General features: G+C 38.4%; 2 protein-coding genes across 3 annotated transcripts in view; one reads left to right on the forward strand and one right to left on the reverse strand.

The window, feature by feature from the left end:
* Positions 1-10,570, reverse strand: part of lmna (lamin A) — a 30,510-nt gene extending 19,940 nt beyond the window's left edge. Inside the window, exons 1-2 of one of the 2 annotated variants that reach the window (XM_056263961.1) lie at positions 10,480-10,570; positions 7,068-7,446 (exon numbers count right to left, since the gene is read on the reverse strand). In XM_056263961.1, coding sequence (XP_056119936.1) covers positions 7,068-7,414 — 347 coding nt within the window. In that variant the 5' untranslated portion in view covers positions 7,415-7,446; positions 10,480-10,570. Of the gene's footprint in view, positions 1-7,067; positions 7,447-8,145; positions 8,297-10,479 lie in introns of those variants that run through there. The other variant, XM_056263960.1, reaches the window with a different exon arrangement.
* Positions 10,571-17,889: 7,319 nt separating this feature from the next.
* mc2r (melanocortin 2 receptor) lies at positions 17,890-19,090 on the forward strand. The gene has a single exon (XM_056263962.1). The coding sequence runs from the start codon at positions 17,959-17,961 to the stop codon at positions 18,871-18,873; it is 915 nt and encodes a 304-aa protein (XP_056119937.1). The 5' UTR covers positions 17,890-17,958; the 3' UTR covers positions 18,874-19,090.
* The last annotated feature ends 4,234 nt before the right edge of the window (positions 19,091-23,324 follow it).

A 23,324-nucleotide genomic window follows, 5' to 3' on the forward strand; every position in this document is an offset into this window, starting at 1 on the left:
CTCAGAAATCATTCTAATACGCTGATTACCGATCCCAAACTTTTGAACGGCAGTGTATCTTTTACATACTTTAAATATACACTGCAAAGATGTTATCTATCTTCTTTAATTACTGTAGAACTTTAAAGCATTTCCACGGAAGACACAGGAATGATAAAAATGTGAACTAATCAACCAGAAACCGTGACACTAAACTTGTTGTAAGGGAGTGGTGGCCAATCCAACAGCCATTTCCAAACACAAAACAACCCAACACACCCACATTTACACCTCACATACCTGAGCTGCAGCACACTTTGTTCTACACACTGAGCCAGAGACGGCGAGTGGTTGTGTCCACCGCCATTCAAAAGTTAGTCATTTGTTTTTAAGGAAATTAATACTTTTGTTAAGCAAGTATATTCAATTTATAAAAACAAAAAAAGGCAGCAAAGACATTTGTTATCAAATTTTTATTGTTTAAACATGACATATAATGACGAAGACAAACAATCAGCAATTACCCCAGTATGAGAAAAAGAAAAAGAGATACAAATAATAATAAATAAAAAAAAATGAATTAATCAATAATTAAGATAATACAAATTTAAAATAAATATATATAGGGCACTATATAAGTGGGATAACAAAGATACAGAAAAATTATATATAATGAATAAATAAACATACAGAATATACTTCAAGATATACACAAATATATATAAGTACTACAGATTATTAGAATAAAAAATAAAATAAAAATAAAAAAAAACCCACAGTAGCATAGAGCTGAGAGAAATCTACGACAGTTGGAATATATGATTAATAATAAGGAAAAAATAAACCAACCAGATGAACAAGAACAATAAAATAAGATAAAATTACCATAAAACCAGAGAGAGAGGGAGGGGGGTATTAATTCAACTCAGTAAACCCTTGAGTTTTTCCAATGTTTGGGCCCAGAGTCTAATGGTGTCCTCTCTTGCGCCATGAATGCGTGCAGTGGACAATTCGAGATACACCACATCTATAAATGTGAGAACCCAATACTGCTTATTAAGAGAATGTGGAGGTTTCCATCTCGTTGCTACTATTTTCTTAGCGGCTGTCAAACCAGCTAAAAAGACTCGTTTCTGAGTTTTGTTAAGCTGGATATCAGATAAATCATCTAAAATAAAAACAGATGGGGACAAAGGGGCCGAAACATTCAATAAAGTGGACAAACTTTCTTTAACCATATTCCAAAAGTAAGCAACCCCAGGGCATTCCCAAATCATGTGAAAAAAAGTACCAAATTCCCCTGTATGGCACAGCGTGCAATTAGGATCAGGTTTAAGCTTCATACTATAGAGTTTACGTGGAGTCAAATAAGTCCTATGAATAAAATTAAAATGGATTTGTTGATGATCCGGATTCCTTGAGGCATGCATTACCATCACCCAAACACTGTCCCAATTAAAACTGGGGGAAAGGTCCGGAATATCTGCCCGCCATGCAGAGTCTATTGTCAGAGGATGCTGCACTTTTTCCAGAAAAAAATTATATAATTTAGAAACCAAACCTCTTGTACCCCGAGTCTCAAGTAACACTTTAAGTAAAGGGTGATCTTTAAGAGGAGCCAGCCAAGGAACCCCATAAGCCTTCATGGCTGCCCTCAACTGTAAGTAAAAGAAAAAGGTAGAGCTCTGAAGGTTAAATTGAATGGAAAGCTCTTCAAAGGAGTGAAGGCCTTTATCACCCATTAAATCACCCAATGAGTGAATTCCTTTGTCGAACCACTGTCGACACTGGCCAATCTTTATTGGGCGCTTACCAATTAGCAAACCATCATTATTAAAGATAGGAGAGTAGGGATTCCAATTAGAACGGATATTACAAGCTTTTTCTGCTGCTCTCCAAACCGACAGAGCATGGGACACTAAAGGACCAAAACGGAGCGTACACTTTTTTAGAGGAATATTGGCAAATAAAACTTCATCTAACTTCAGAGGAAGAACTAGATTTCCCTCCAAGGACCGCCAAGAAACATCCATTTTATCATTATACCAGCTAAGCAGGGGACGTAGTGTAAAAGCCCAGTGATACAGCTTAAAATTCGGAAGTGCAAGTCCACCCGCGAATCTATCTCGTTGCATCGTGGAAAGTTTAAGACGTGGACGTTTGCCATTCCATACAAATTTGGTAATTACGCTCTGTAGCCTATCCCAAAACCGAGAAGGGGGAGGCAAGGGCAGCATAGAACTCACAAAGTTAATTCGAGGGAGTACATTCATTTTGATAATCGAGATGCGCGATCTAAGAGAATTTGGAAGCGATGACCAATTATCCAAGTTACAAGAAATTTTAGACAGGATGCCCTCATAGTTGGTCTTAGTTATATACTGCAATGAAGCACCAACCATAATGCCCAAATACTTAAATTGTTTGACCACTGGTATACCCGCGGGTATTGCTGAGTTTCTCATTGCGTCATTTAGTGGAAGAAGTGCCGACTTTGTCCAATTTATTCTATATCCGGAAATCTCGCTAAAACTGCCAAAAATAGTTAAAATGTTAGGAATGGACTGCAGTGGATTGCCTAAAAAAAGAAGGATGTCATCTGCATACAAAGAAATAAGATGGTTGGTCCCACACATTGTGATTGGGGTGATACCTTTATCTATGCGTATTGTCTGGGCCAGTGGCTCTAGCGAGAGTGCAAAAAGAAGCGGGCTTAGAGGGCATCCCTGTCGAGAACCTCTGGCTATGCTGAACAGTGAAGAACAAGTCTTTCCTGTCAAAACCATGGCTGTGGGGTTCGCATACAGCACCTTGATCATATGAATGTAGGAGGACCCCAAAGCCATGAGCTTCAACACAGACCACAAATATGGCCATTCCAGACGATCAAAGGCTTTCATAGCATCTAGGGAAAGGACCGCGGTAGGAGGGGTCAACGAAGATGACCCATGTATTATATGGAGTAACCTCCTAACACTATCAGATGCTAATCTAGTCCTAATAAAGCCTGTCTGGTCACAGTTAACAAGCTTAGTCATGGCCGGCTGGAGCCTCCGCGCGAGCAATTTAGCATAAATTTTCAAGTCAGCATTTAGAAGTGACAGAGGCCTATAATTTGAACAATCATTGGGGTCCTTGTCTTTTTTGAGCAAAAGCGTAATGACTGCAATATTCACATCTCTGGAAAAGGACCCTCTCTCAATAGCGGCTTGAATCATATAAAAGAGTAGGGGGCCCAGACTGTCCCAGAACGTGGTGTAAAATTCTGGTGGAATTCCATCCAACCCAGGGGATTTACCGCTACACATATCAAAAGCAGCCTCTTTAAGCTCAACTAAAGTAATGGGGGTATTTAATTCTAGAGAGTCTTCCTCAGACAGCTTAGGGAGCAGTGTTTTGTTTAGAAAATTGTCACAAGCATCCTGATTATGTGATATCTCAGAGCTATATAAATCAGCGTAAAAGCTACGGAAAGTAGCATTGACTTGAGAGGGTTCACTAAGAATATCACCATTTTTGGACTTAATTGTGCCGATATCTGCAAAATGTTCATTGGACCGCAATCTAAGGGCTAATAAACGGCTGGGTCTAGCCCCATTAAAATAGTACAACTGTCGCGTCCTATGAATTAAAAATTCGGCCCGCTGTTTCATAACAGCATTTATCTCTTTTTTAACAAGTTCAAATTGAAGCCTAACCTCCTCATCATAGCTTTGTTGTAATAGGCTATCTAATGCTGATAATTTAGACTCTAAATTGTGTAATCTGGATGAACGAACTTTCCGTATGTTGGAGGCATAACATACAGTAAAATTCCTAATAAAACCTTTAACAGCATCCCAGACTGTCCTTGGGTCATCCACAGAGCCTATATTTATATTTACAAAATCTGATAGTTGACTTGAAAACTTGGTTTTAAATGCTTCATCTCGGAGTAGCGAGGCGTTAAAACGCCATCTAGGGGCCCGAGCTGGATTTGAATTTAACACCACAGAAGCAATCACTGCATTATGGTCAGAAAAAGCCACTGGTAATAAGTTAACAGTAACAATATTATAAAACAAGTCTCTAGAAGAAAAAATAAAGTCAATTCGAGAGGAAGATTTATGTCTTGATGAAAGATGGGTGAAGCCTTTAACACCAGGATTAAATACACGCCAGAGATCCACCACTCCAGTATCATTAATCCAGGAACGTAAAGCCTCAGAAGCATATTTTTGATCTACATTTTCGGAGTGTCCCGATCTATCAACTGAATAGTCAACAACAGCATTAAAATCAGCACCTATTACGAGTTTGAAGTCAGAGAGCTCCAGCAGTACCTTAGTGAGCTGTACATAAAATTCTTTTTCAAAAGTATTAGGGGCATAAATTGAGATGAAGGCAACATCTCTATTTTCTATATGAACTTTCGCAACTGCTATTCTGCCATTGCGATCTGCCCACGTATCCAACAACTTAAATCGCAAATTACGCTGACATATGATTGCAACCCCTTTCGATTTGTTTAAAGCTGACGAGCAAGCAATTACCCGGAAAAGGCGATTAGACATGCGATTTGTATCCCTTTTTAACAGATGAGTCTCTTGTAGGAAGGCTATATTAATTCTTTGTTTCCGCAAAAAGTCCAAAACAGCAACTCGTTTCACTGGGTTATTCAGGCCCCTTGCGTTGAGGCTGAGAATATTCAACTTGGCACCATCAATCATTTAAAAAGTAATAGCCAGGTAAACTATGCAGTAAACAAGAAAAACAAACTTTCCATAGGGGAAAAAGATGGGGAGGAAATAGGAACTTCTCTGGTTCAGGCTTGAAAACATAACATTAGAACAAAACAAAAACAAAAACAGAACAAGGAGAAGATTGGCCGCACCCATGTCTATAACTCCTGTGAAACAAATGGAAAACTAGGATCTATTAATTATTAAAGGTACAGAAAAAAGATATGCACCTGTTCAATATCCCAGCTTGAATCAAAAACTTCACGATAATAACGGTATACACATGTGAAAACTCTCCCATTCCTTGGCAAACACCCATCATAGAATAAACATAACCGTTGCATGGGTCATTAACGTTACAGGTAAAACGAAAAGCCGAAAGAGTTCACAAATTACCGTCCATAAAGGCTTTGGCGTCTTTCGGGTCTCTGAAAGTTTTCTGCGTGCCGTTTGCTTTGAAGACCAACACGGCTGGGAAGTTCATTTGGAAGCGGATGCCTTTCTTAATAAGCTCAGCGCAGATCGGATTGAAGGCTCTCCTCGCGGCACGAACTGTAGGCGAAATGTCAGGAGCGATACGGAGAGGTTGATCCTCGTATTGAAGCTGACCTTTGCGTCTAGCAGCGGTCAGAATTGTAGCAACGTCTCTAGAACGATGGATCTTGATAATAACAGGGCGAGGCCGACCATCCGAAGGAGTACCGAGCCCTCGGTGTGCGCGGTCAATTGCGATATTCGGGACTGACAACTCAAGCAGCTTTGGAATGAAAGTTTCAAAGAAAAGTATGGGGTCACTTCCTTCGACGGATTCCTTGAGGTTAAGGATTCTGATATTGTCCCGCCTGGAACGCCCCTCTAGATCCGTAACCTTCTCCGTAAGTGCCGAGTTAAGCTTCTCAAGTGCGGCCAATTTCCCTTTAAGTGGAGCAATGTCATCTTCCAGGACGGAGATACGAGTTTCTGCTTCATCCTGGCGCGTCGCAAGGGAGTCGGTGGCTGCAGCAACCTCATCGATGCGTTTGATGATGCAATCAACTTTCACGTCCAGCCCCGACTCCAGCTTAACAAAAGAGTCATTTAGCATCTTTTGCGTGTGCCGCCCTTCTTCTGCAACGACTTCGGCAATGTGTTTCAACAAAGCCCCATGTGATAAATCAGGTAACGAGCTCTCATTGCTAACCGCATGGCTACTGCTAGCACTAGCCTCGCTCGAGTCAGTACATTCCTCCGTAAAACCTCGGGAATGGTCCGGCTTGTTCTGTTTTGACGGCTTGGGCATGATAAAGAAGCAATAAAGCAACTAAATAGTGACTTTGAGAAAGATGGGTGAAGGTAGATAAAGAACAACAGGAACTTGGAACGGGAGAGTTGAAAACGCGACTGATCAGTCCGCAGCCATTACCGGAAGCCGGCAGCAAAGACATTTATAATGTTACAGAAAATGCTGTTCTTTTGATCTTTCCGTTCACTAAAGAATCCAAAAAAAATGCATCACGGTTCCCACAAAAATATTAGGCAGCATAACTGTTTTCAACATTAATAATAAGAAGAAATGTTTCTTGAGCACCAAATCAGCATATTAGAATGATTTCTAAAGGATCATGTGACACTGAAGAAGACTGCATACTCAAAATTCAGCATTGACATAACAGAAATAAATTACATTTTAAAATATATTAAAATAGAAAACAGCTATTTTAAATAGTAACAATATTTCAGCGTATTTCTTTCCTTTTTTTGCAGTATTTTTGATTAAATAAACAGCTTTAATGAGCATAAAAGTCTTGTGTACACTACAGCATTACACTGTTGATTTGTTTTCTGTTCAATTCCATTATTATAATTTAATTCAGTTTAAATTTAATTCAGTTTAAAAATACATCAAACACAGCCTTAGTGACAGGAGCAATAAGCAGATGTTCAGCGGAGAAAACTGGCGTCATGGTTCAGCTAAATTTAGCTGAGGACTAGTCTGAGAGCCCAGGGGTCGGGCCCGTTCTGCTCTTCAGGGTTAAACTTATCTCCTGGATGTGTGAAAGATTTCAGAAAGGAAAACATGGCAAGCCCTCATATTAGCCAGTGTCTGCAGCTCTTTGGTGTCACGGTTTCATGGACTGTAAGCCGCACTGTTCAGAAACTAAACCTGGTGGAATTACTGCAAGTTTCTGGATGGAATGAGTCATAGTAATTGCTACTGCTATAACACCAAACTCAAGAGTTACTCACTGGATTTGCACTGGTTTCCAGGATTAAAGGACTTGCTCGCTCAAAAAATGAAGGGTGCTTTAAAACTTGAAAAAGTGCAGATGAACTCACATGGATTTGGTACGACATGCATGACGTATAAACCATAATCTGCACACATACCTGGCCTTCAGCTCCTTGTAGTCCTCGCGCACCTTGCTGAGCTCCAGTTGCAGTCTGGCTCGTTCTCTGGCCACCGAGTCCAGAGTCTTCCTGGCATCCGCCAGCTCGGCCTCGTACGCCGCTTTCATGCCGCCCAGCTCCCGACTGATCTCCGTCTCAGACTCGGTGATGCGCATACGCAGACCTGCGTTCTCCGTCTCCAGAGAGCGCACCTTATCGATGTAGATTGCCAGACGGTCGTTCAGGTTGCACAGATCATCTTTCTCCTGTAGCCGAGAGATGCGGGTGGGGGACAGGACGTTGGTCACCCCTCCACGGCTGCTTCGTTTCTGACTTGGAGTCTCCATTGCTGATTGAAACTACTGCTGCTAGCCTGAAACTGTACAGGACATAGAGTAGGATAGAATGAGGAGAGACATGATTCAGAGGTGATACGTTCAGTTATCTCTTATATTCACAGTATGACAGTTTGAAACTGATACTGCAGTGCAATTTATTTATGGGTATATAAAAAAATACAAATAAATTATTAACTCCATCCCTCTCATGTATCCTCCCTCCCCACCCACCCACCCACCCACCCACCAACCTTCTCCCTCACTTTCTGTCTTACAGTTTCCGCCACGCCCAATCTCTGATCACATCCAAATATATTCAGCACAAACTTCCCAGAATAAACATTTAGTTCAAATCTCAAGCACAGACTAATCTGGTTAAGATCTAAACCTCAGATGGGTTTTAACATTCACTGTAACTTATCTTGGACAAACTATCCAGACACACTCTTTGACACACTTTAAAGACGACTTGCACAGATACGCATGTCAAAGTCCCATTCACAGGAGCTCTGAGCACATGTTTGTTTTGGACGGAGGAAGTAATTCCAAACATTACAATGTGCTTAGGCAGCACATGTGACACTCCCCCTCAACACACTTTCAGCAGTAACAGGTCTTTTACTGTACAATGCTATTAAAAAAGCTATGAAAAAACACAAATGATATATACAAAATATATACAGTATTTGGGTCCATTCACAATCAGCAGAACTGCAAGTCATAATGCCTGAATCACTGACCTGGTAAAGCAGAGAGAGAGAGTTTGGGTTAGCGAAGGCTCCTACAGCTGCTGTGTCCCGTTGAAACTCTGTAGAGAGAGTGTCTGTTCTGACTCTGGCAGAAACTCACGCCTCTTAGGGACGAGAGAGGAGGAGGAGGAGGAGGAGAGCAAGTGAGGGCGGAGCTAGTGAAGTCTGACTCAGTGAGAACACACAAGGGAATAGAGCTTTAACTGTATCTCTCACGTGGTTACAGAATTGTCACGGCTTATTTTATTATACAATCTGTAACTTGTGAGGTGAGCAGTTTGAACAACAGTCAATTAAATCCCTTTCTTGATAATGACCATGATAATGACTAATCCACAGCAAAATAAATTAAAACTAAATAAAAAAACAGAATAGAATAAAACAATGTTTAAAAAAAAGTAGAAATTAATTGAAAATAAATATAGAAATTAATTCAAATTCAAAAAAAAAAGAAAAAAAAAGAATCAATATTCCCACATAATGAATGTTAGTCCGAAGAGCTCTCCGAAGAGCTACTCGTCCAAACGCATGAGCCTAAGAAAAATATCCCTCATTCTTTCTTCCTAGAAATCCAGAATACATCCATTTGTTGCTGCAAGAAGCTTTAAAGAGGAAGGAAGGTCAAAGAAAACAGCCCTGTATACAACTGGTAACTGCCTGGTATTTATTTCGGAGGGGTGGACATACGAAAAATAAATGATCCAATCAGGTGTCTTAGTAAAAGGAGGGAGAGAGAGTGGATGAGACGAATCCTTTTTGGAAAAGAAGGCTGTGCTTCAATTCACTTAAAAACTTCTAACTAGTCACCTCCCATCAACTCCCTGTGGTGCATATTAGAGTTCAGGATCAAAACTGCACATCAGTGTTGTTATTGTACACTAAAATTAAAACAAAAACAATCTTATTTTTTTATAATTAATATAAATCTGAAATATAAATATTAGATGAAAAACTTGAACTTAAAAAAACTTGTTGAACTAACTAACTAACCTTGCAACTAACTGAATTTAAACTTAAAAACAAAACTTAAATATTTCAGACCTAGTTTCAGAGATGGGGCTTAGATTAAGCCAGGATTAGGTCTACTGGTGTGCATTTTGATACAAAACAATAGCACTGACATATTTTAAGATATGTCAGTGCAAGTTGCTTTTAGTTAAAATAGCTCAAACATGCATTTCAGTCCATGACTAGGGTTAAGCCTTGTCTGTGAATCCGGGGGTCAAAGTTTAAGTTGAAGTATTAAAATTACAAAAAGTATAAGCTAATATATATATATATATATATATATATATATATATATATATATATATATATATATCAAATAAATAAATAAAAGCCATATTTATTTGAATCACTATGTGCACAGAGACACTTCTGGAAACAGTGCCATGAGGAAAAAAAGCTAAGGGAAAAACGCAGACACTCCTGGCATAAGCGCATGGGCGGATCAGTGGAAAAGTCCCAGTAGATGCCAGTACCTACAGTCTATGAGAGACACTTGACACCTAGAACACAGACAGTTGTGTAATTCTGCAGGATGAGCCTGTCTGTTCTGCACTTTCTTTTCTCATAGACTCTCTTTCTCTGCCATCTTCATTGCATTATCACACACAACCACCGCATTCCAATATAACAATGAGATTCCCCAGGGTAAATGTCTCTCCACCCTGAGTGAGCGCCATCTCAAAAATCTGTGGGAACTGACGAGAGATCATGTCTTGAGTAGGCCCAGGTGAAATCTTTAGAGTTTGATGCATTTTCTGCGATGATTTTGAGGGAAAACCTGCAAATTTTGTCGGATTATGTTGAATTTTTGCAGGGGCAGATTAGATGGGGTTTACACTTCTGTAAGAACATGACTCATGAAGCCAAAGGGTGGAGAATTGGGACACATGCAGCAAATTCCAAGACATGACACAACATGGAACTCAGACACACTTACTTGGGGCAAATTACACTGCTAATACTTTCTTAAAATGACATAGCATTCATTCATATAATTTTCAGATTACATTAAAAAGTCATCAAGGAATTGTGATTAGTTAAACCTAACCTTTAATTAATTCAAGATATTACATAACACATAAAACATTTTCTACTGCAGTCCAAACGACTAATTCGGGACTAAAGAAGATAATTCCCTGGGATATAGGCTATTTAAGTAAAATTACAGGTTATTAAAACTGTTGAGTCATGCATTGAGAATGAACATACAAATCGTTCTATTCATAAACACCCCACAAAAGCCGTTGCTATGGACTAGTGTAACCAAAAAGATTAAATGTTTAGGCAAAAGACTCAGCTAGGGAAACAGTGACTCACAGTTGCCGAATCCCAAGATCAGGAAACGTTTGCAGGCGTTCAAGGATCCACCATACCCTCCTCCTCCTACTAGCATGGCGATGCAGATGGACTGTGCAACGCCCTCTAGAGGCCAGTCAATAGAAACGCAGAGTTCTGACAGAAATTCACCATGGTCTCCAAGTAAAAAATACAGAAGTTAAAGGGAAAGTTCAAAAAAAAAAAAATTCTGTCATCTCACCCGTAAATTGTTCCAAATCTGTATGAATTTTTCTTCCTTTGCTGAACACAAAAGAAGATATTTTGAAGAATATGGGTAACCAAACATTTGATGGGCCCCACTGACTTCCATAGTATGGAGAAAAAAAATATATAATTCATATTTTAATTCACCCCCTCAATGACTTTTATTCTTGAAAAACCACAATTCTTACAGCCTTGGAAAACCTGGATATATAGCTTTTGGTGTGATTTCTAGACCTGGAAAAGTAATGTGAATTAATAAAATCTTAAAACTTCATTACTCATATGCATTTTAATAATGAATATACAATTTTTTCATGTTTTGCCAAGCTCTAAAATATTTTAATTATAAATTGTGAGCATTTTTTTTTAAATCCAGTAAATCATGAACGAGCATGTCAGCATGTGCAAGACATGAAAAATATGTAAATTTATTGGTTAAAACGAGAAAAACATTTATGCTGGTCACACTAACTTTGTGTCGACCTAGCCTGGGAAAACCCAGACAACTTCCGGCAAATTTAGATTTGCTCTGAAAGTTACAACTGAGAATGGTCTGGTTTTAACCAGGCTAGTGTCGACCGAATATTTTCACAGCAAACCTCCTTTTCAGATTAGTAGCTACTGTAGTGACCTCTGCTGACGACGAACAGTCTCACTCAAGAGGTCAGACCAGTGGCCAGTGCCACAAACTGCTTGGACTAGTCCAGGCCCGGAGTGGGTAATCAGGAGAATCGGGACAATTCCCGGTGGGCCGCTTCACTTTTGGGCCGGTCGAGGATTTATTTTATTTTATTTTTTTACATTTGTCACGTTGTCTATCTTCTCTTAAAGGCTACACACGTTCCACATTCTAACACCGCAGCGCGCAGCCTCTGCATGGGTTGTACCATGTAAGGGAATTCTCCCCTCCTCTTCCAAATAGAGTTGGTTGGGTCCATATAGCCCGTCTTTTTCAAAACGTTTTCTCAGGTAGTATAGGCTACCGATAGCTGGGGCCCTACCGTTACTGTATGCGTCAGGGAGGATGGATGGGACGAAGAGGCCAGGAGGGGCTGAAAAAGCCAGGTTCAAAAAAAAGAAAGGTATGAGGAGGATGCTGCCAAACTTACAGATTTATTTACAAGAGGACAACACAAGTGGCAACAGGTAAAGAAAGATATGCCTAATGATTAGCATGTCAACCTATTCACAAGCAAAATATTAAATATAATTAAGGCGAGACACGGCAGGCAAAAACATCATTTTTTTACTGGTCAATTTTGAGATTTTGGGGTATTTGTCTTCTTTCAGACTTGTGGTAAAAAAAAGTCCGAAATACACATTTAGGTCTTTATCTTACAACACTGTCTGTTTGCGTCTGTAGATTTCTCATAAATTCATCAAAAGTTGGCGATATAAATCATCCCGCTGCTCCGCGATCGCTGTCTGCACTCTGCACCCTGTCATCATCACACACACCGCTTAAAGCTCTCTATCTGCTGTACAATGCTGTCGGATACAAATATAGTCATTTCCTTTTTATCAGCAACCAATCGTGAAAGTAAAAGGGGGGGATTTAACTCTGAATGCGCAATCTCATTGGCTGATGCTAAATCTTTAAAGCCAGGGCTTGACATTAACACCCGCCAACCCGCCAAATGCGGGTGGATTTCACTCGTGGCGGGTAACACAGTCGCTCCCACTAGCCACTTTGGCGTGTTGAAAAATTGTAGTCTTGTCAATAGACATCTGACATAACAAACAAATTGCAATTTGACACTACGACACTACAACTCCCATGAGTACTACCTGCACATAGTCTAGTGTTTGCCCATTGGTCCATTCGTGAATCCTCTTGAATGACAACACTGTAAACAAGAAGACACGCGGAGATTAAACTCGCGGACTGGCCGTCGGACTGAGGGCTGTTTTAGTCTGCCCTTAATTATCAACTTAATGTGATGATATAGCGAACTTTTTTAATAGCAGGAGAATCCAGACCACAGACGCGTCTCACGCTCTCCTGCAGTGCCGCTGCGCGAGGGTGCGCGCGCCAAATATGACATCCAGACTTTTGTCAAACGATCATCACACGCGACTGGTCGCATGCACACACACATCAACACAGCGTTCAGTCAGTTCGTGAGTGAGCGTGGCCGATATAAAGAAAAAATAATCTTCATGATTAAGGGACACGGTGTAACTACTAGCAGGGCTGCCCTTATGTCACGTCATATCACAACTATCTTTCCAGAGTTAATTCTATGTTTTAATAAAATTAATCATGCCATGAAAGAAAGCAGGAGATGCGTTTGTGGGAATAATCTGAAAAATAAAGACCTGTAGGCCTATACTTGTTTCAGGTGGACATATCTCCAGTTCCTCAGAGCTACCAGAGCTTCATGATGATAATTATTAAGTCAGAGCTCTGAGGAAATGCTGATGCAAAACAAACAATCCAAAGTCCCCAAAACTGTCATATAGGCGTATATAAAGTTGTAATCCTGTTGCCTTAATTGTGGATTTTTTCTTAGAATAAATTATTTATTCTTTGCTTGTTGTTTCTAATGCAGATAATTGTTCTACTCTGTATTCCAGTATTTACTGCTGTAAAAAAAAAAAAAAAAAACGATGCAGCACTTTTATTATATAATAAGAAGCTATTTTATGTGTTTATCTTAATAGACAACATGTTTTCAAAAAAGGAGCTTTACAACCTTATCAGAGCTAATGATAATATTAGGACATTTTAGCACGTTTTAAGCCCCATTGTCAACTTTAATCATATAAAACGTAATTTTCCAACAACAAAAATGTGGCTAGTAAAAATGCTGCGTGGCTAGTAATTTTGGAAAACCACTAGCCACATTGGCTAGTGAGCAAAAAAGTTAATGTCAAGCCCTGTTTAAAGCCCATTTTCTCAAAATGACCTTTCTCTCATACTCCAAGTCTGAAATCTCCACTTCAGTAGCACCTATATACACCACACTTTCCAGTCTTGTACTTAGTTATATTATGAAGACATTTACAGAGGGATTTGTAAATATATTATTCGTAGCCTGATTTATATAACATTTTATTCCCAAAAACATGGTGAAAATCATTTTTTAAGGCTATTGACAGTATATTCTGATTTACAGGATAACAAAAGTAGATATCCATAAATCCCTCTGTAATTTTAAGAAAGAGCAGTATATGACGGTACATGATAAACAAAAATGTATTGTTTGTTCAGAAGTGGGTGTAGTAAAGGAGTAAATTACCACAATTTGATACCCATGCAGAAAAATTATAATGACCATGATATTTTTTGTTAACTTCTCAGCTTAAGTGAATTATTATTTAACCTTTACATTATTGTTGAACCATGGTATTAATAAAAACTAGTAAACTACACAATAGTAAGAGCTGAACTGTTGCTTCATTTATCCAATTTCCTCCATGGAAAAAGTGGGCCGGTCTTGGGCCTGAAACTCCCGGGCTTAAAAGTGGCCCCACTCCGGCCCTGGACTAGTCTTAAAAGTTAGTCATCATAACTTTTTTAACCGCCGCAGGCACTCAGAGGATCATATGTGCAAATCGGCACAGGCCAGAAAATGTATTTGACCCATTTGAATTATGCACAGAATGCTAGATTTTAGAGTGATATGGAAGAGATAAGGAGGAAACTGGCATTAAGGCGGTTTAGATCAGACCATTACCATTTTGTGTATTTAAACAGGGAAAAATCTAATATAACGTCAGTAAATTATGTCCAATGAGTAAAACATTCGAATTTAATAATTTAATTAAGTTTAAATGTGAATTGAATTTAATTGAAATGTGAATGAATTGAATATAAATGTGAATGGAACTGAATATAAATGTGAATTGAATGTGAATTGAATGTGAATCAAAAATCGAATGTGAATTTAATGTGAATTGGATGTGAATTGAATTTAAATTAAATGTCAATTGAATTGGATGTGAATTTAATCGAATGTGAATTGCATGTTAATTGAATCTGAATTAAATGTGAATTGAATTGAATCTGAATTGAATCAAATGTGAATTGAATCGAATGTGAATTGAATGTGAATCGAATGTGAATCGAATGTGAATTTAATGTGAATTGAATCAAAAGTGAATTGAATGTGAATCAATTGTGAATTGAATGTAAATCGAATAAGAATTGAATTGAAGGTGAATTTAATTTTAATGTGAATCTAATGTAAATTTAATCAAATGTTTGAATCAAATAGGTGTGTGTGTGTGTGTGTGTGTGTGTGAATTAATTCTGAATTGAATGTGAATTGAATTGAATTAAATTGTGAATTGAATTGAAATGTGAATTGAATTAAATTGTGAATTGAATCAAATGTGAATTGAACTGATTTGAATTGCCCTAAAGTGGGACACTGCCTAATGTGGGACACCTAAGGCCTACTGTTTGTGTAGGTCCCCCATAAATACATGAATGCCAGTAAAACTATGGGTTACCCAAAGCTGTGGTGTCATGTGATCAAAATCACATGATCTCTCAAATGTCCAGTCATATATGAGGGTGGAGCAATTATCAAACAGGAAGCACCTTGTGTGAAGACCACCCAAAGGTCGGTGACAGAGTTTGGACCAACTGGATATTAAGGAGTAGGCCTATAAATGTATTTTAAACAAAACAATCCTGCAACTATTGGCCTAATGTGCTTATGAAATGTTTGTCCATCAAAAAATATTCTAACTTTGTATGAACTAAATCTTTCACATTTTATCAAATTTCCTAGGGTTCCACTTTCGGAAATGTGGTTTCAAAAAGTGGGACGTATGGTTAGCCTATATGTGGGACAGTACTTTAGTCAGTGAAAAATGTGTAGCGGGGGGATGGTTTGTGCCCCACTACACTACTGTGAAGACACTTCAGTGGGCCTTTAAGACACCGCCTTAATATGGTGGGCTAGGTTGCAACTGGCCCCAGCTTTGCATATTTGTCTTATCACTCAACTACCTGTATCAAGTGTCTCCAAGTGGTGGCAGCATTAACACTTATAATCTTTGGACAGTGACTTTAATTGTTTTGAATGAAACTCACATGCTCAGAAAGACATGTAGCATTGCAAAAGAACAACATAATAAAATTACAGGACATATACGCCTCTGCTGTCACGATGATACATGCTAATGAACATCAAGTACAAATCATGCCTTATAATTACAAGTGTAGTTCATAGCCTGACAGAGGCAGTCAACACACTCACGTAGAGTTCATTGCTCTTTAATAATTACTCTCATTCAACACATCCACTACTGTTTAGAGTTTCCAACTTGTTTTAGAATGGTTTTAATTATGATTGTGAGGTAGAATCAAGTTTGAAAAGTGTTTGAAACTCAAAAAGTTTTTTTTCTTCTTCCAGTAGTGATGGTAATGATGGGTGTTCAAACTGAAAAGCCATGGGGACCCGTCGCTGTGTGTTTAACCTCGTTTTTTTTTTCAAACTTAGGCTATGTTAAAATAGAAACAGAAAATTCCTTTATTGCGCTTTAAAAAGGCAATGCTTGAACAATGAACTAACTACTTCACTTATCATTGATGAGAGCAGCAAGTTGTTTCCATAAATGCAACATGCGAGTAACAAGGTTTGATAAATAAAGGGTGTTAGGGAGGAAAGGCCTTGCGTCGTGCTTTCCTTGGAACACAAATGGTTCGCACTGCCTTGAGCATTCAAGGATACACAAATATACAGGCATGACCATACACACACACTGTCTATTAACAGCCAGAACTGTTTTCCGGTGCCACCAGACTGATGTCTCTGCGACATGTGAAGCGGAGGAAAAATCCCGGTGTGTGTGTGTTTGATTAGAAAAACGGTACGTGAATTTGACAAATATTGTATAATTTGACACTTCCATCCACTGGGATCAGTATCAGATCAGAGGGTCTTAAACGGTCTAAAAGTGGGCATGGGCTTGATATGGATGAACAGAAGTTTAATGGTCAGGAATGTTGGATTTTTGTAAACATGTGAGGTTTTAATCACTGGCTCTGTTCTTGTCTGGACCGGCCTTTCAAGTTCTAATTATGGTTGCTTTTAAGCTCACATAACTGGAAAATGTACAGCAGATTTAGGGGGAGAAATACATGAACAAATAATGGATCAAACAAAACAAATGAGCTTTTATGTTTGATGTTTTTATTTGATCCTCAGTATGAAATGTCAGTCATGTTCTAAGAGGTAGAGGCTTAACTAATTTTTTTCTTCTTCTTTCAACCTTTACTTGGAACAGCTTACAAGTTCATTTTTCCCCTAACAACTGATGTAGACAGCATTAAAATAAAATACTAACAGTTTTGTTTCTTCCTACTCACTCTACAATTCAATGGCTCTCCACTCTTCCCATACCATTAAGATCTTTTTACATGTTCTGTAAGCATTATAAGGTGTAAAACCCATATGGTTCTTTTTGCCTGATTACATCACCACTGGGATAGGACGGGGTAAAACCATGACCTGGGTTACATTCAAATCCAGGTATCCCATGAGCATCAATATGTTGACAGCCTATATGACCACATGAACAGCTCATTTTTAAGCATTTTGAGTCCACTGTATGTGATTTGTTTGTGTGTTTTTTGTACATTTTCAGGAAATCTGGTAGTTATTAGGGATGCACCAATATAAAATTTTGTCCGATACCAGTAAGCTGATATTTTCATGTTATGGCTGATACCAGCCGATATAGTAAGTTGTTTTTTTTTTGTTTTTTTTTTGTGTACACCAGGGAAGCATTTATTTGATCAAAAATACAGTAAAAGTCATATTTAAAAAAAAAAATATTATTAGAATTTAAAATAACTGTTTTCTATTTTAAAATAAGATTTATTCCTTATGGCAAAGCTAAATTTTCAGCATCATTACTCAAGTCTTCAGTGTCACATCCTTCAGATTTCATTCTAATATGCTAATTTAGTGCTCAAGAAACATTTCTTATTATTATCAATGCTGAAAACAATTATGCTGCATAACATTTTTGTGGAAACTGAGAAAATCTTGTGAAAAACATTATAAATATCTTTATTGTCACTTTTGATCAATTGAATGCACCTTTGCTGAATAAAAGTAGGCCAATAAAAATGATGTATTGATGGAATTAATGTACAACTCTACAAATGATATCCTTAGTTTGTATATGAATAAAAACTTTTTTTTTAATTTCTCCAGGTCAATTCACATCAAATCTTCAGCTGATCGAACAACCAAGTGTGATCCCCATGTGGTCTGCATCCAGACAGTGATCATGAACTCTAGCAGTGAAGCTCCATTCACCAACCCCACAGACTGCGCTGAGGTTCAGGTCCCCAGTCAGGTGTTCCTGGCCATCGCCGTTGCCAGTCTGAGCGAGAACCTCTTGGTGATTTTGGCTGTGATCAAAAACAAGAACCTTCACTCTCCCATGTACTGCTTCATCTGCAACCTGGCCGTGTTTAACACCATCTCCAGCTTCTCTAAAGCATTGGAAGACATCCTGCTGTTGTTTAAAGATGCCGGACACCTGACCTCCCGTGGCCCTTTTGAGCTGAAGATAGATGACATCATGGACTCTCTAATCTGCATGTGCTTCCTGGGCTCCATCTTCAGCATACTCGCCATAGCCGTGGATCGATACATCAGCATATTCCACGCTCTACGCTATCACATGCTTATGACCATGCGTCGTGTGATGGTTATTTTGTCGGCCATCTGGGTGTTGTGTGGGATCAGCGGAGCGCTCATGATTAGTTTCTTCGTGGCCACCACGGTGAAAATCTTCTTCGTTGTGCTCTTCTTCACAGCTCTGTTCCTGATCCTCTTGCTATACGTGCATATGTTTCTGTTAGCGCGCCACCACGCCAACAGGATCGCTTCTATGCCGGGTGCCCAGGCACGTCACAGGCAAAGTGGCTTGAGGGGGGCGCTGACGCTCACCATCTTGATTGGAGTGTTTGTGGCCTGCTGGGCTCCTTTCTTATTTCATCTGCTGATCATGATGATTTGCCCAGAGAACCCCTACTGTGAGTGCTACCGCTCGCTCTTCCAGCTACACGTAGTGCTCCTGGTGAGTCACGCGGTCATTGATCCAGCCATTTACGCTTTCCGTAGCACAGAGCTGCGCAATACCTACAAGAAAATGTTCCTGTGCTCAGCTTCAAGGATCTGGAAACAGTGTGTCTGAGTGAAGGCCCCGATACATACTCACGGTTCTATTTCCTTCTTCGCTTAGGGGTAAAAAGAAGTTTGAAATACCTTTGCAGCGGTACACTGTTAGCGAACATCCCGACGCCACCCACACTGCTGGGAGTGGCGTTTAGGTGAATATGTAAATGTGTGCTGCACTTTGCTCTCAATAACAACTAAAAAATGACAGCGCTGAGAAACAGCAGTTAAGAAAGCATCTGATCATATCACAAGCTCTCCAGTTCGGCACTAAAGTAAAGTCACATCACATTTATTATAGCACTTTGTACAATAGAGAGGCTTTTATTAAGATTAATTAAGAAGTCCCAGCTTAGTTCTTTCTCCTGACCATATATGACACAAAATCTCATCTCTGCACTTTTGATGAATGGCTACAGTATTTTGGATTTTGTCATTTCATCTGAATTTTAACATTTGTGAGATTTAGTCAGCCGAAACAGTTTTGATGTTAATTGATCTAACTTTGTGTATCTGGAAAATAGTGATCTATGGTATTGTATTATGTTGAATATCAAAATATGCTGTGTCTATTTGTTAATAGATTTGAGGAGTAAAAGTTATAGTTTTTATTTTGAAGTAAAAATATAAAATTAGACCCTTGGGGTATAAGATGACAACAGGCGGCTCCGAGTGCATGGCACGTTGTTAGTGTTATTTTTAAATGTAATAATTATTGTAATTAATGGGGGTTTTATTCTGTTTTCCTTGAATTAGATGTACATTTCAGACATCTTCACTTTCATTAAAACTTATAGGTTAGTTGAGTGAAATCATTCAATTTGCATTTAAATTGTTGCTATTATGACATATCTTCAAATAAAATATGGACAATTAAATATGTAAATATTAATATGCCTATATAAGTAACAGAATAATTTTACCTTTCTTTTACTGCTATTCTGATTTGTCTGTCATCGGTTATTCAATTCATAGAAATAAATTGTGTGGATTTTCATATGAATAAAGAATGTTTACAGTAGGCCTATTGCTAAGCAAGGTGTAGCCATTAGCTGCATATAAAATGCTAAATATAACATATTTCAACATCTTTTTTTGACTTAAAACCATTTTAAACCTTGACCCGGATATAATACAAATACTCGATGGTGAGCTTTAAGTAAAAGTGTAATATTAATCTTTTAAATTGTGTCATGTAGCTTGATGCTTCTTGCTCTAATCCTTATTTGTGAATATATATATATATATATATAGATCCTAGAACTGCGGTCCTGAAACCGCAGCCGCCGCTATATCATCCAGTTCGGTAGGTGGCGCTGTCATAAAAAACTAGGGTCCTGGAACTGCGGTCCTAAAACTGGGGTCCTGAAACTGCAGCCTCCGGTTGTGCCCAAGGGGGTAATCCATCGACCGGAAGTTGAAGCCGGCCGGGTGCCGCCATGTTGTAGCAGAACTTTTTATTTTTATTTTTTATTTTTTATTGAATATCAAGATTTACAAACAAACATGGCTGCATAACTTCCTTTTTTACAGAATAGGATATAAGAAAAATATAGCCAGAGGGAGCAGCACTTAATACAACACGAATGTAATGTAGACAAGTACAAAATAGGATATTGGTAAGAAAAATAAAACATAAAAAAATGAATAATAATAATAATATTAATAAATAAATAAATAATAAGTATTTAGATAAAACATACATGACATAAGGGGTAAATTCAGACTTTTTCATCCATTTATCTCAGTTGGGAAGTGTTTTAGGGTATCATATTTTTTGAGCTTTAGGACCTTTCAGAGTTTTTAAGGATTTTATATACAGTTTAAATTCATTTAAAAAAAAAAAAAAAATTTGGGAGATGATTTCACAATTCTACACTTGTGAATGAAGAATTTAGCTAGACATACAATTGTATTAATACACAACTCAACATCCTTGCTTTGCAAAATCAAACCAAATGTAATGTCGTCTCTGGATATAAAGGTTGGGAATGAAGATATCTGCTGCTTAATCCATTTATGTACATCACACCAAAATATCTGTATTACATTACATGAGAAAAACACATGGTCCGTAGTTTCAACACCATTTTCACAAAATGTACAAGTGTTATCATCTATACCAAAGCGAAGTCTCAGTAATTCTTTAGAGGGATAAATGTTGTAATTACTTTAAAGTGAGTTTCTTTCACTTTGGGGGGTATAGGGAGTGTTAGATACATTGTTCTTAGTTTAGTAATTGAATCTTTATCAAATTTTTGAATGATGTTATTTTTATTTTGCCTTTCAGGGTAAAGGTATTCAGTAAAACAATTTCTAATAAAGTGGTTAGTACATTTTTTATCTAGAATACAGATCCCTTGAATTGATAGTGGGGCCAATTGTGGTTGTATTGGATAATATGCCAAAGTGTTTCTTATTAGAAAGACAAATTGTTGGGGTAGCGCTCTGTGTAATTTAGTGAAGTCTAATTTTAAGGGTTGGAAATTATGTTTGATGCCAAATTGTTCATAATTTAAGAAATGACCATTGATATCCATTAAGTCAGCTACGGACCATATATTTCTCCCATACCAGTCTTCAAAGAACAGAGATCTGTTGCGGTGCAGAACATATCTGTTGTTCCATAGTACAGACGTGTGGGGTGAGAAGTTGTGTACGTACAACATTTTCCAATACAAGAGTATTTGTCTGTGAAACTCTGATAAGGATATAGGTAATTTGTCAACATTAAAGTCCGCTCTAAGCAGAAAATCTAAACCTCCTATTTTATTGAATAAAGTATTTGGAATACAATACCAAAAGGAGTTGTTGTGTTTGATCCAAGATTTTAACCAATTTATTTTTAAGGTTCCATTAAGGCAGTCAAAATCAATAACTTTTAGTCCTCCATCCTTTGTGTCTTTAACCATATTGCTTTTTTTCATATAATGTGGTCTGTTTCTCCAAACGAAGTTTAGGTTGATTTGGTTGATAGATTTAATTAATTTGTTTGGAATGGCATTGGAATAGGCTGGGTAAATACATCTCGATAAACATTCCATCTTAGTTAGGTAAATTCGTCCTAGAATTGATAGGTCCCTCTGTAACCATATATTTAGTCGTGACTTACATTCTTTAATTTTACTTTCTACATTCAGAAGTTGGCTTTGTTTGTGGTCCTTGGATAGATAAATCCCCAGGTATTTAATTTCGGATTTAATAGGAATATTACAGATGTCTTTCAGTAAAGTGTCATGTATTGCCATCAATTCACACTTTTTTAAATTTAAAGTTAGGCCTGAGGCTTTGGAACATTTTTCAATTTTGGCAATAGTTGTTGAAATTTGGTATCTATCTTTTAAGAATATTGTTGTGTCGTCTGCTAGTTGGCTGATTATTATGTCTGTGCCAAGTACATTAATTGTAGCAGAACTTCACTTGCGTTAGCATTTCCATTGACTCCCATTCATTTTGGCGTCACTTTGACAGCGAATAACTTTAAATCTGAGGCGTTTAAATACTCCATTTGTCCATTATTTATTTCTAAAGAAACACGACAATGTATAAAGTGCTCCATTACCTTCTATGTTACATTATGGCCCCGTAGAAACAGATTTAGTAAAAATAGGCTAACGATTGCGTCATAACCACTCTACTCTCTGTCGCGCTGTACAGAAATTACCGTACAGACAGGAGGAGAAGCTCGCAGGCAGTCGGGGGGACGTCCCGTCAAGGGAGAAGCCCATAGATAATGAGTCCATAAAAGCAACGGAATACTTACTCCTGCTCACTCACGCCAAAGAACTCTTTGCTCAAGTTCCCCGTCTCTGCAAGATTAACGTTGGCAATTTTCACGCACAGCTACTAGAAGATTAACGTCTGTCAGACAGGTTGCTCTCGTCATCAAGCTTAGTTTGAGTCGGTTTGAGTCAAGGGGGTAATCCATCGACCGGAAGTTGAAGCCGGCCGGGTGCCGCCATGTTGTAGCAGAACTTCACTTGCGTTAGCATTTCCATTGACTCCCATTCATTTTGGCGTCACTTTGACAGCGAATAACTTTACATCTGAGGCGTTTAAAGACTCCATTTGTCCATTATTTATTTCTAAAGAGACACGACAATGTATAAAGTGCTCCATTACCTTCTATGTTACATTATGGCCCCGTAGAAACAGTTTTAGTAAAAATAGGCTAACGATTGCGTCATAACCACTCGACTCTCTGTCGCGCTGTACAGAAATTACCGTACAGACAGGAGGAGAAGCTCGCAGGCAATCGGGGGGACGTCCCGTCAAGGGAGAAGCCCATAGATAATGAGTCCATAAAAGCAACGGAATACTTACTCCTGCTCACTCACGCCAAAGAACTCTTTGCTCAAGTTCCCCGTCTCTGCAAGATTAACGTTGGCAATTTTCACGCACAGCTACTAGAAGATTAACGTCTGTCAGACAGGTTGCTCACGTCATCAAGCTTAGTTTGAGTCGGTTTGA

Source organism: Rhinichthys klamathensis, unplaced genomic scaffold, assembly GCF_029890125.1.
Source record: "Rhinichthys klamathensis goyatoka isolate OS25496 unplaced genomic scaffold, OSU_Roscu_1.1 h1tg000211l_1, whole genome shotgun sequence".
In the NCBI taxonomy this organism is placed as follows: Eukaryota; Metazoa; Chordata; class Actinopteri; order Cypriniformes; family Leuciscidae; genus Rhinichthys; species Rhinichthys klamathensis.

Coding starts and splice junctions, on each gene's coding strand:
- mc2r (XM_056263962.1), top strand. CDS start 17,959: ATGAACTCTAGCAGTGAAGCTCCATTCACCAACCCCACAGACTGCGCT.